This window comes from Ictalurus furcatus, chromosome 20, assembly GCF_023375685.1.
Source record: "Ictalurus furcatus strain D&B chromosome 20, Billie_1.0, whole genome shotgun sequence".
NCBI classification, from domain to species: Eukaryota; Metazoa; Chordata; class Actinopteri; order Siluriformes; family Ictaluridae; genus Ictalurus; species Ictalurus furcatus.
Genome location: NC_071274.1, coordinates 8,637,401 through 8,651,358, shown reverse-complemented (window position 1 = coordinate 8,651,358; position 13,958 = coordinate 8,637,401). Strand labels below are relative to the sequence as shown.

At 36.7% G+C, this 13,958-nt stretch overlaps 1 protein-coding gene across 1 annotated transcript in view; it reads right to left on the bottom strand.

Annotated features, from left to right (window-relative positions):
- The window catches only part of esyt2a (extended synaptotagmin-like protein 2a), a 53,608-nt gene that overhangs the window by 36,330 nt on the left and 3,320 nt on the right, over positions 1-13,958 (bottom strand). The window contains exon 2 of the mRNA XM_053652236.1: positions 3,187-3,228. Within this exon, the coding sequence (XP_053508211.1) occupies positions 3,187-3,228 (42 nt within the window). The remainder of the gene's footprint in view (positions 1-3,186; positions 3,229-13,958) is intronic.

Here is a 13,958-nt window from a genome sequence, read left to right as displayed (position 1 = left end):
CAAGAATGTAGAGACTGTTCACTCTGTCACTTCACAGACATTATGGCATTCCATTTCTAAAATAGGCCTACTTACTGTTGAATTCATTTGAGTTGATGTTTCTATGCAAAAAATTTACAGGTAAGCTATTTGTGACTTTGTAGCAAACATTACTTTGTAACAGTTGTTGGTTTCTGCTAAATATGTCTTCAGTTCATATGGATGCCTCAACAAATTAAGAGATTGTTATTGAACACTTGTTAAATAAATGTTAATGGTTGAGATAATAAAACGGAAGAAGCTGTTTCCTTAACCCAGTTTACCATTAATTTATTTAATGAAATACTGCACGTTTACAAGTAAATCAAAAGTATTTAAAATTTGCGATCAACTGTGATTAATCACAACCCATGCCTGTGATTAACTTGATGAAACTTTTTAATCGATTGACAGCACCAATATATTTTATATATACACATATATACACATTATATTAAAAAACCCCAAAACTTATAAACTACAATCCTAAAATTAATCATAACAATCACACTTTCACTGCACCTTAGGATTTGTGTTACTCAATACTTCAGCATGGACATTTGTGTTGGATTTTGTGCAGCTATTACAGTCATGTGCACAAATAAGTACACCCCATGGAATTTTCTTTTTTGACATATTTAGACAAGCACACATTTGATCCACTTTGAAACCATGCCTATTAATAAAGTTGATGTACTTGAACAAAACCCCAAGGGAAAACTTTGCTTTTTCAATCATTTATTCAACAGAAATATCAATATACATTATAGTCTTCTGTGGAAAAAGTAAGTACACCCTTGGCCTCAGAAGCTAGTATTGCCCCCTTTAGCAGAAATAACTTCATGTAGACGTTTTGCATAATTGTCCACCAGTCTCTGACATCAGCTTGCTGGAAATTCTGACCACTACTCCATGCAATACTCTTTTAGTTGCAAAATGTTTGAGGGTTTTCTTGAATGTACTGCCCATTTCAAATCTCCACAACATTTCATTGGGATTCAAACCCGGGCTTTGACTAGGCCATTCCATAACCCTCCATTTCTTCTTTTTGAGCCATTCCTTGGTGGATTTGCTAGTGTACTTAGGGTCATTATCCTGTTGAATTTTTCGGACAGATGGCCTCACATTATCTTCAAGCACTCTTTGATATGATGCAGAATTCATAGTTGAATCAATGAATGCAAGCTCTCCAATCCCTGAGACAGCGAAACAACTCCAAACCATAACATTTCCTACATCGTGATTCATAGTTGGTATGAGGTGCCTCTCCTGAAAAGCTGTCTTTGGTCAGAGCCAAATATGCCTGCTGTCTCTGTGGCCAAACAACTCTATCTTTCATTCTTCTGTCCAGATCATATTATTCCAAAAGGCCTGGTCTTTGCCTACATGCTCATTGGCAAACTGTAGTCTTGCTTTAATGTTCTCTTTACACAGTAAAGGCTTTTTCCTGGCACGCCTCCCATGCAGGTCAAGTTTGCACAATCTCTTTCTGATTGTAGAAGCATGCACTTTGACACCAACAGTTGCAATACTTACTAGCAGTTTTGCATCAGACCTTCTTCTTAAGGCCTTACAGAGCTCTTTAGATCGTGGCATGATGACACCACACACCTCAATAACAAAGGGAACACCAGACACTAGATTTGAGAGATTTAAATAAGACAGATTCCACCTGCACTCCCTAAGCAGGTTCTAATCACTGGCACCCAATCGTGAACACCTGATTCTAATTTTATGGATTTGAAGCTGTGATAAATGTAGGGGTGTACTTACTTTGTCCATGTGACTGATCTGTTTTTTGTTCATTTAAATTGCGAAAATTACTACAAAATGTCAATTATGTGTCATTTGATAGAGTGCATCACCTTAGTAGGCACTGTTTCAAAGAGGATCAAATGTTTGATTGTCCAAATATGTAAAAATAAATAAACAGACAATTTCCATGGGGTGTACTTATTTTTTCACATGAGTGAAAAAGTGTAAGCTCTAGAAAACATTTTCCTTCTGAAGATAACCTGCATGAGTTCCAGATTAAGAGTTCATTCACGCAGAACAGCCAAGCTGATCAAGCAGCAGTCAAGCAATCAATCCTGGACCTACAGATCTCATCAGAAACACAACAGGCTACCACAGCCAGTTTTTTTTTTTTTTAAAAACCACACCACACGAGAATGGCTTATGAGAAGGCTTGCTTCCACTTTGTCATTTTCCTTATTAGATTGACTGCTGATCTGAAAAAAAGTCATAACAGACTGGACATAAAATTAAAAAAATAAAAGTAAAACCTATATGAACCAGTCAACTAGCTAATAAATCGAAGAGCTTAAGTAATAGACACAGAGCAACTAAATCTTCAACTGCATAGCACTGATGTTCATGGTTTTTATCTTTTTTTTTAGTCGTGATTTTTTTTTTTTTAAGGAAATCTGCAGGTCCTGTCCAGATCTTGTTGTTTTACTTTTCCAAAGTTGAGTTCTGAAAAGTGTGTGTTTCTATTGGGATTCCTAGATCATATCTCAAATGTGCAGATTAGGTTTTACTGTATTTCAAGAGGTTTTTGGTCAGTGGGGCAGTTTTTAAAACCATGACTGGATTGAAAAGACACGAAGAAATCTAGATACATCCACAGCAATGTAATGTTAAATCTTAAAATCTTAAATATGGATTGAATGAGAAAATACTTAAAAATAACAATTAACATGAAGACCACAATAATTTTCATATCTCATGTTTAGAAGTAACATTTATTTAAATACACTGCTACTACAAATTAAACTGATTTTTTAAATTCACATGTTTGTTGAATATTGTGTAATGGCTGAATAGAGCTTGTTCCCCAAAATTCAAAGTGGACAATGACCTAGGCCTACAGTAATACACAAGTCAGTTGATATACCTCATAGTGGATAGTAAGAAAGGTGTGTGTGTGTGTGTGTGTGTGTGAGAGAGAGAGAGAGAGAGAGAGTCTGGTTATTTTGCATTCCTGCTAGAAATACAATTGTATCTCGAGACATTCCACAGCAAAACGACGATCAAAGATTCAGATTTACAATCAGGTAAAACAGACTTACATTCAACTTCATGCAAGTTTTTCAAATCTAGCTTTGAATAATCTGGTAGTGCATGCATTAAAAAGTAAGTGTGTAAGAACAGTAGTGTCACACACACCTTATTGAGCCATTCCACTCTCTCCACATCAGGAAAATGAACCTGCAACAGAAGAACATAATATTTACAGGTTATTCGAATTAAGACACATGACTGGTCATGAAATTCTGCTCATTTTAAAGAATTAAATCATGAGATGATTCTTATATAATGCAACATCATGTCAGCCTTTCCCTACTTCTCTCAGACAGGAAAAGCCACTTAATGTAACTGTAGGAAGTAATTTAGGGGAGATATACAAATGAACGTCACACATGCAGTGAAATGCCTAAAAGGAACAAATTGTGATTTTTTTTTCTTGTGAGAAGGAAAAAATGGCTAGAAATGTGTGTGATTCTACTCCAGCAGAGCTTTTAACGGCCAGAAATAAACACACAAATTATTTCTTTAATGAATACATTAATATTTTAAATATATGCTATCAGCATGAATTTCATCAATATTCATTCAAAGTATCTTGCCCCAAATTTAAAACCAATTATGAACTCATGGGATTTTTCACCAGAGGCTGACTGCCTGTTAAAAAAAATCTACTTGGTATCCTAACAAATGTAAATATTGAGTGTTTACAATTAATCAAGTAATCTTGATTAATTGTATTTCTTACAGTGCACTTATTCCATGGACACCATGGCAAGTCATCAGCATTTACTGAAAGCTAGGGATGGAATGCATCAATATTGGTACTGGTATTGGATAGTGGGCTGATAGTGTGCTTATTTTTGCAAACTGTTCTGAGAAAACAGGAACTACAACATCTTCTGACAATACAAGTAACCTGATAAAATATTGAAAACAAAACACACAGCAGCAACCAACACTGCAGCAAACGCAGGCTAGGCAAGAAAAATAATGTCTACAGACAACCTTGGGTGAATGAAAAGAACAGCTTTTACCCAGTACATTGTTCTTGATGATCAACCACTATTATCAATAACAACGAGTGATTCAGACACATTGAAAACAAATATATTTCTTTTACTCATAGCTGAACAGAAGCTCTCTTCTGTAGTAGAAAATAAAAAACATTCTTCTCTACTGCAAACCTGCTCCATCCAAGATAACCAACAAAGCTAGTTAATGCACTTTAGCTGACCTTATAAAACGAACAAGCCTAGCATGAACACACACACACGTACACACGTCATGGCTACTATGCAATCAGAGGGAATTAAATAAAATGTTCTGTGAATCCCCTGAGCCATTAATACTAAATAGGTTACTCATTTTGGTATCAGGATCAGTATTGTGATGACAAGCACCAAAAGCATGAAGAAAAAAAAAAGGATTGCTGAATCCCCACCAAAAATTATGAAAATCCCTACACATAGAATTGCTGCTGCCCCTCTGTATGGCCTTTAAATTTTCTGGAACTTTCTCCTGGGAGAATGAACCCTAAGACTCATAGGCATGCTGTTTCCTGAGTATAAATGCACTAACAGAGGGCATCTCCTCTGATCACGTGAAATAACTTCCTTAATAGATGAAAGAAAAGCTATCAAACAGTGCCTTTACAATGACAACAATAATCCTATATTAACCCAATTGAGACGATATTCTGATTAAGAAACTAGCATGTAAACAGCGATTGTTGATTTCCTTAATCCGGATAAAGTCACACTCGAAGTAAACACAAATCGAATTAAGACATGTGGAGTACTCCTGTTTTAGTCGCATTATCGACGTGTATTACAGACATGTACACTCCTTAATCCCATTATTAACGTTGTGTGGGAGTTTTCACAGCATTTCGCGACAGGACACGTACACACACGGCAGTGCTCAACCGTTTTACAGCAAACAAGAGAGCACGGCTGCGTCCAAAACTGCGTACTTCCCTACTATATAGTAGGAGAAAGACATGTATATAGAAGGAGAAATACATGCATTTCAGCTACTATATAGTACGCAAGTACGCGGTAAGTCAAGCAGTCGTCTATTTGCACGTACAGCATCACAAATAATTAACTGCACTTGAAGTGTTCGTAAAATTAAAAATGAAACACCCAAAACTGTATACGGTATCATAACAAAGACGAACTGTATGTTGATATGTGAAATTCTGGAGGGACATGGGACGGTGTGGCATGGGGACGTAATGACGTGTGCCGTTAATCGATCTATGTTCTATAACATGTAAAACGGGAACATGACAGGAGTGTTCTAAAAGCGACTCATGTAAACACCTTAATCACAATATTGTCTTACTCAGAATAAGGTCAATAATTAGATTATTGCTGTCCATGTAAACGTAGTCAGTGAGGGGAAACAGATTTAATATAAAATACAGGAGCAATATCTAAAATACTTAATTACCCATTTTTAATGGCGAAATTGAACAGATAATGCTGCATAGCTACATGCATTACCACATACAACCGTTGCATTAAAAATGTCTCAGTATGAAAGTAACCTCTCCATCCTTTGCTGCACACTCCTACAAATGATCAATTTGATCAACATTATAACAACTGCATAGTTTACAGGAGTCCTGGGATTTCCAGTTTAGCAACTAATAAATACTATTAGACATTAGTAGTGTGTGTGTGGTTTTCTACATATTCATCAAGAATGTAATTGAACTTGTTTTGTACGTTCTGAGATGCGTTTCTTCTCACCAGTTACTTCAGGGTACATCTCACACCCTCTTCACACATGCACCACACACACACACACACACACGAGGGGTGGGACTTCCTCTCGTTAACCAATATGACCTCAGTACTGGAAACATTAACAATAAATGAACTGTTGAACACACTACAGTATATATGGTAGGTTTTTGTTTGCTTTGCAAAGGTCCCATCAGGACAAATTTGCATTCTCATTTATTAAAAACATCAATATTCAATATTATAAAAGGACAATAATTGAAACTTTATAATGACACAGTCTAGTTTTGTCTGATCCATTAACCTTGGAAATGCGTCCTGAATGACGTGATGTCCTCTGTGATGTCAGAGCAGATGTATGGACATGTGTGCGGTATTATGCTACAATCCATTGTACTCGGAAAATTCCACATTAATTTTCCAAAGTTCTGATCTAAACACGTTCCAGCACCTCTGCTAGGAAAAACATGGATGCCCAGAGCCACTTGGTATTTTTATGGCTGAATTTGATGAACATATAAAGAAACAACAAATAATTTGATTTTTGCTCATAAAAATTATGTCGTAATACTCTTATTGTGTATGATTGGGCTGAAATCAATGGATGTATGTCACAGATGTAACCTTAAAACACCTTTTAAACAACACAAAAGCTACATATAAAGTAAAATCATGTTCTTCCAAGTATAAAATGACGCAAAGGGGAAATCTGCGTGTGCCGTCATTGTGCAGTAAGATGTGTTTATGTCAACATCCGCCTTTTCCTGACGAGGAATTCAGAGTTGAATAACCACTTTTCAGTGCACCTTTCACTGTCAGAGGTCAGGGTTGCTTTTTATTTATTTATTTATTTTTTCTTTACCAAATTCTGAGTAAGATGGATTGCAGCATTAGTGCTCGTGCATGGTACTCTTATTTGGCACAATGTAACATTTGGGTCCACCACTTGTTGGTGGTCAGCACTGTAATTTAAAAGGAAGTCAAATCGCTCTGAAATGATGTTCGGAGGAATCTTTTGTGTTTGAGCTTGCAGCTGAGCGTAGCCATAGCTGTATTTCCACAAGCTAATATGCCACATGCTTAATAGCCTATGTGGGCTATCCTGATTTGAGATAAAGAAGCAGCTACTTTTTCCAGAGAGTGAGGGACTAATAAAATTTAAAATGCTATTACATAAGTAATATTGTAATATAATAGAGTACTTTAATCTGTTGAATGTGTTGCTTGATAGCCAGGTGTACTAAATCGAGATCCTTGTATCAAACAATACAAACCAATACAATACACCACTTTATTACACTACTACTAGTAAGTAACTAACTAACCCCTTGTGGTGACTCACTCACACTCCCTGGTTGAGTATTACGGGCCATACAGATTTGGATTATTCATCTGTTTCCTGCTCAGCACTTCACAATTCCTCTGATGGTTCTGATGCTTTGATCACAATAGCATGTCATAAGCTTTCAAATGTACCGATTAGTGTTTTTATGGCCACAATACTGGCCTCATTGTCTTCTTTATTCTCTCCCTTACTCTCAAAGATTTCAATTATGCCCTGTTTTAAATGCTGCTATACTTCATGTTACTCTTTCCAAATTGCACCAATCCCACCTGGCTTGCAGTGAAAGTTTTACGAGGCGGAATATGTAGGTTCCCAGCCCACATAACTCCACATACCGAAGTGTCCTTGGGCAAGACACTGAACCCCAAGTTGCTCCCGAAGGCAAGTTAGCACCTTGAATGGCAGTTCTGCTACCACTGGTAGTGTGTGTGTGTGAGAATGGGTCTATGAGACACAGGGGAGGGACAGCAAAAAACTGCAGCACAAAAACAAGTCATACAACTCTCCTGCTTACTACACGTTGTTACATCGCTGTTAAAAATGTCGACACAAAATAAAGATAATCAGACTTGATTGTCATATGTGTAATGTGACAACACAACACCACAGCTCACAGCTAGAACCTTGTCCAACAACTTGCTGGCTCTTTGTTGAAGGTGCAATGTGCTGCATTGAGTGTTTGCAACTTAGAAGAGGATAATAATTACATTTATTTGTTTCCTTTAATCTGTATTAATATATTTAACCAGAGAACTCACACAAAATATGTTATTGAATTATGCTATTTTTTTTCCTTTTTGTGTAGTCCGGGTCAGGATGACCAAAACATGGACTGGGCAAGCACATAGGAGCTTTTACTTTGCTGGAGTGTGAGCTAATACAGTTATGATTTCTCACTGTGGATCCATGTAAAATGGTATAACATGTAATTCAAAACTAAGCTGGAATTCACTAATCAGGATTCTAGGTTTCAACCTGGACTGATCAATAACAGGGTATCTGCAGGTATCTGCACTTAAAACATAATACTTTTTAAATACCATATTCAAGACATTTCCCCAAAAAAATATGGACGTCACTGAACATCACTTCAATCATGCTACACGATATATCAACTATAATAGATTGTGTTTATGCAATATACATCCATTCCAGAGCAAATATCCTTTTTGCATTACCATTTGCTCCAACAGTGAAAGAAAAAAAAAACCCTGTATTTCCTTTGCATGACTTTCCAAGAGAGACTTTCCATGACTTTCCAATTTACCATCACTCCCTCAGCAGCTGTATTAGAAACCCCCTCATAGCAGGGTTCATGAGTTTTGTTGTAATAATGCCAGGGTAGTGTAACAAGTAGTGTTATAAATATACATACATTTTTGTAAAGAACAAAATATAAAAGAAAAACCTTTGCTATTTTGTAATATTACTGCACGGAATAATATTTAACAACAATAATAATAATAATAATAATAATAATAATAATAATAAATAATAATATAGTAACATAGTAAAGTATAGTAAAAACAAAATAGTAATAACAGTAATATATTTCTGATTTAATTCACTTATGCGTTAGACCTTATGGCTTTTATTTTGGCGCAAAACCGCAGGAAGACCTCCATTTAGTTGACAACAGTTTTTTAAAGTTCACTTCTCATTACCAATCAGGTGATATGCTGTAAACCTCTGCCTACAAAAATATGCTTCAGATTAGGCTAAGGTAAAATCAAAGTGAATCTGGTGTGTGTTGTGTCTAAATGCAAGTTATAAGCGCCTCAAACTCACAGCACAGACAGAGATGAAGTTGGTATGGAGCGGCGTTTACTGAGAACCGAGCCGCTCTAAAACACTGATGAGCCGTTCACACACACACTCTGCGTGCAACACAGTGACACGGGTTTACCATCTCAAACAGCAACGAACCAAAATAAAATCTAAATCTTCTTTACGGTGTCTGTTTAGTTGCATTTTTAAGAAATGTGAATTTAAGACTTTAAGACATTAAGAATTTAATGATAATAAAGGCCTTATTTTTACATTAAGGGATTTAAGACCTTTTAAGACTTTTTAAGGACCCACGGAAACCCTGAATAATACATTCAGCCATATCGTATCAGGTTTTGCAAATCTGAAAATCTGGGCATGATTTATTATTTTTTTTAAAGACTTGCTGTGCCACATGAAACATGTAGAATATTTGAAGAATGTCTTCCTTAAGTAAGCTTAGCACATACTTCATTTGAAAGCTATTTAAACAAACCAGAGACTTGTAAAAAAAAAAAATAAAAAAAAGCCTCAAAAGAGTTGTTCAGCCAGTACAGATGAACATTAGCTATTGGCAGCCTATAGGCTAGCTAGCATTTCATGCAACACACCTCTGTCAACCTGTCACCTAATTACAAATTTGGTGTGTGAGAATAAGTACGTCCAAGTTGTGTTGTGGAGGACATGAATTTGACACTCCTAACCCACAGTAACTGCTCAAAACTGCCTCTTCAGAACACACCTGTTTGTTATTAAATGTTAATACATAAAAAATTCCACACTTAGCAGGTTTGACTGGAAATGTGTAGGAAGGTTTTATGCACAGCTGCTGATTACTGGAATGCATGGAGGCACTTTCTGTTCCACTGGTCTGAACATGAACATTAATCCAGCTCATTAAATAAATACAAAAAAAGCCTTCAGTATCATTATCTGTATCATATCCCTTTTTATTTTCAGTAACATTTGGTATAAGCTCAAGCTAATATCATCAACAGATGCCCAGGATTAGAATGGGTCAGACAGAATGACAGAGAGAATGGTCTATTTTCAGGCTCTTGCTGTAGAAACACTCAAAAGGGAACACCCTGATGATGTCATACATATGCTGCACACATTCCTTCCTCTCTTCTTCCTCGTCTTCTCTCCATCAGTGACACTACTCTGTTGCTATAAAGGGAGTCACACAAGCAAAACACTGCAATTTCCTCCAATTTTCTAAAAAGAACATTTTCCTAAACAAATAACATGCAAGCCTTTTTCTGGATTCTTGCATTCCTGTTTTTTTTAACGTTTAATTGACATTTAATCTTTAGGGGGAAATATGTTAACATATTCATCAGAGCAAGCCAATTCTGCTCTTTCAGAGTGAATATTCAAGTGTGAAAAATGATCTAGTCTAGTTTCTGTTAACCAGCACCTATAGTTACTACATAATTCAGAGTTTCACTAGGCCTTATGATTCAAGAGCAGCTCAGTCTGCATTTATTAAAATGGCAGAGCTAATATCTGATCACAGAAATACAGGCTGGTAACTCTCCTCGTCATGTTAAACTCAAGTTTGCTTGCACAAACAGAAGCACCACGGCAGGTCTCCAGAAACAGAACACAACTGCGAAGTGGAAAAACTGACAATGGCTGGCAGGTTTTATGCTAAAATCTCCTAACCATGTGTTCACACTAGCATATGACAAGCAACTCATGTCTCTTGTGTACTGTCCTGATATGAGATGGTAGTAGCCAAAATGTATACAGTCAGCAATCTAAAATGTATTTAAATCTGCATTGTATCCTTAAACTCAATGTGTTATCCTTTACTGTGGGTAAAGCCAGCTCCTCTCACCCTCCAGACCTGCTTGATTCATCCTGTTACTTCTGTCTGCACTTGTGACTCACTCTTTGCTGTTGTTTATGGTCCCACATGGATACCCTAAACATTGCATTTTCCAGAAACAGTTTATGCCTCCCTTTTTCTTTAGTTTAAGCTTCTATCCTGCTTCAGGGAATAATCTCACCTGGATACTGTGGACTTGTACCAAAGAACTGTTCCTATAATCATACAGACTATGATGAACTGAACATCCTTTCAACACTCTAAACTTTGAGCTTATAGCATACAACTGCTGAAAAGTAATGGTTTTTAATATCATTATCAGCGCAACTAGAGTTGTGAGTGTAGACAACTGTACAATGTAGACAAACTATAACAGCAATATTAAAATGCTGACAGGTCAACAGGCCATCTACCCATCAGCAGCTTGAGTACCATAAGTGTCAGCTTATTATTATGGGCCTAGGTACATGCTTAATGATAAAAAAAAATTATCTTTCATTACTAATACAGACCTGTGCCCTTTTATGTCAAATTAGCATGGTCAAATCTCGGTGCGTAATGGGCAAGGCCGAAAACAACTTCTGAATGCACGTGATCTCCGATTCCTCAGACGTCACCGTCTTAAAAACCGTCATGAGTCTGTAATGGATATCCTGACATGAGCTCGGGAATACTTTGGTAAAGTTTTGCAGATGCAATTTAAGGCTTTACTGTGCAAAGCAGAAGCCAAACATCAACACTGTCCAGAAGCGCCACCGACTTCTCTGGGCTCGGTCTCATCTGAGATGGACAGTAGCACAGCGGAATTGTGTTTTGTAGTCCGACGAGTCAACATTTCAAATAGTTTTTGGACAAAACGGCCGCCGAATTCTCCGCCGTGTTTTTATAAGAGAAAAAGGACCATCCAAGCTGTTATCACTGTCAGGTCCAAAAGCCAGTGTCTGTTATGGTATGGGTAATGGGTAACTTGCAGATTGTTATTTTATCAATAAAAAAAATGGGGGGGTTGGGGTATAAGGCAACTATTGTTGTGCCCAAAATGTTAATGTTTCTGCAAATTGATTGTGTATTGTCTATGAAGTCTTTTTTGTGGTCAATATGATGATACAATGACGCAATAATGGAGCACTTAGCTATTTGAATAGGAGGTCAAAAATACTTATATGCATATATATGCCAGGTGCAAAATAAATACAATGGGCTATCAATCAGCAGATTACTTTACCTGGCTGCTACCACAATAACTGCTATGTCCATATTTGGTATAAGCTAATTTGCTGAATACTCAGTCATAGCATGTTATTTTTTTACATTTATACCATTTTTAAATTATATTGTTACTCCTTGGCACCTATCTTTTGCACTACCTGTTATATCAGACACTTCCACACTAAAACTGCGTACTGTTCAGCGCTACACTGTCACTTACAGTGCCTACTGTCCTGTTTTAGTAGTTACTGTACTGTTCTGTATTGTTAGCACACGTCTGCATGTGCACTTTATATAGAATGCAGATCTTATTTAGTTCTGTGTCGTGTGGTTAGTGTGTTGTTTTATGTAGCACCATGGTCCTAGAGGAACGCTGTTTCGTTTCACTGTGTACTGTACCAACTGCATATGGTTGGAATGACAATAAAACCACTTGAACTTATCATCTGCATATTTGCAGGGAAGAGACAAAGAAACAAATGATGCTATTTAATGTAGAAAGCAATACTGAAAGAATTAAATGGATCATTTAGAATAAATATATTCTTGTATTCAGTGTTGTCAAAAATATAGCCACAATGTAATAAATACACATACAGTATTTATTGTGTAATTTTGAATCTGGTGCTTTCAAAGAATACCTTGTTTATGCATGTAGGCAGAAAGATTTATTAGCAGTTAGCATTTTATTTCGAGTACGTCACTTACGCACTCTCACTAAAATGGTGGTGCTGGTATCTTCTTCGTCTTCTTTTACTAGTTCTTCTTTGTCGATAAGACAGTTTTGTACTTGAGCGCCATCAAGTCGTACTTTTATGTAACTTCAGCGGCTTGTGAACAAAAGCAGTAATCTCATTTGTCGGCCACTTTTTCATGCAGAGCGTCAAAAAAAAACAAAAAACCAACCAACCAACCCCTCGACGATAAAAACATTTGACGCTTTGCTGCCACACCTGAGTGTGAACACTTCCATTAGCAGCCATTGCGAAAATGTATATACACATACCGTGTGAACAGGGCTTAAAGTGCACCGATTATGGTTTTTCAAATATTACCTTTCATGTAGTGTGCTATGTAACTGTTTGTGAATGTATAAAGTCTGCAAAGTTTCAAAAGTCAAAGCACACGACAAACAGAGTTTCAAAGAACCGATTCTGAACAGCTGAAACGAGTCGGAAGTAATTCCAGACTTACTTCCTGCACAAACCTACGTAGGTTTGTAACAAAAAGCCCCACCTCTGGTCTTCATCGGCTGCTAGCAAACAGACGTAGCTGAACCTCGTATGGTAGTGGGCGTTTCCTTTTGAAACACCCTGACAGCGGTAGACTAATCACAACAGAATGGGACATCTGACCAATCAGAGCAGAGTATGCTCTCTGAAAGGAGGAGTTTAGAAGGAATCCTTTAGAACAGACCATAACCTTGGATACATGTAAATCTATTGTATGAGACATTTAAAACAACATTAGGCACGTTTCAAAACCATAAGAGGTGCTCTTTAAGTCTTTAACAGATTTTATTTTATTTATTACACTTAGATTGTTGCAACAATTAAAACTTGTATAACTTATCAATTCATACTATAAGTTGCATAACCTGCTAAATAGGAAATAATGTGTCGTATAGTGCAGAATATAAAGCACTACAACACTGATTCATAAACAATTCCCAACATTTATTCATGGCTTACTGTTTCCATTTAAGGTACCAATGAACTAAGTCTGTAGTTCTCGCCATTGGTTAATATCCGCACTGACATACATTAAAGATAGCTTATGCCCACAACATTTCTACCAAAGACCTAGACAAGAAATTAACTAAATAATGTGTTTTCATAGGAGATCTGCACTGCTGAGACATAACATGGAATGAAAGATGTAGCATACTGGGGATGGGTGATATGGACTTAAAACTATATCACAATATTTTCTTGTATTTATTGCGATAACAATATCAGTGACGATATAAAATGCACCACTGTTTTTGGCTGCAAGTGACAACTGT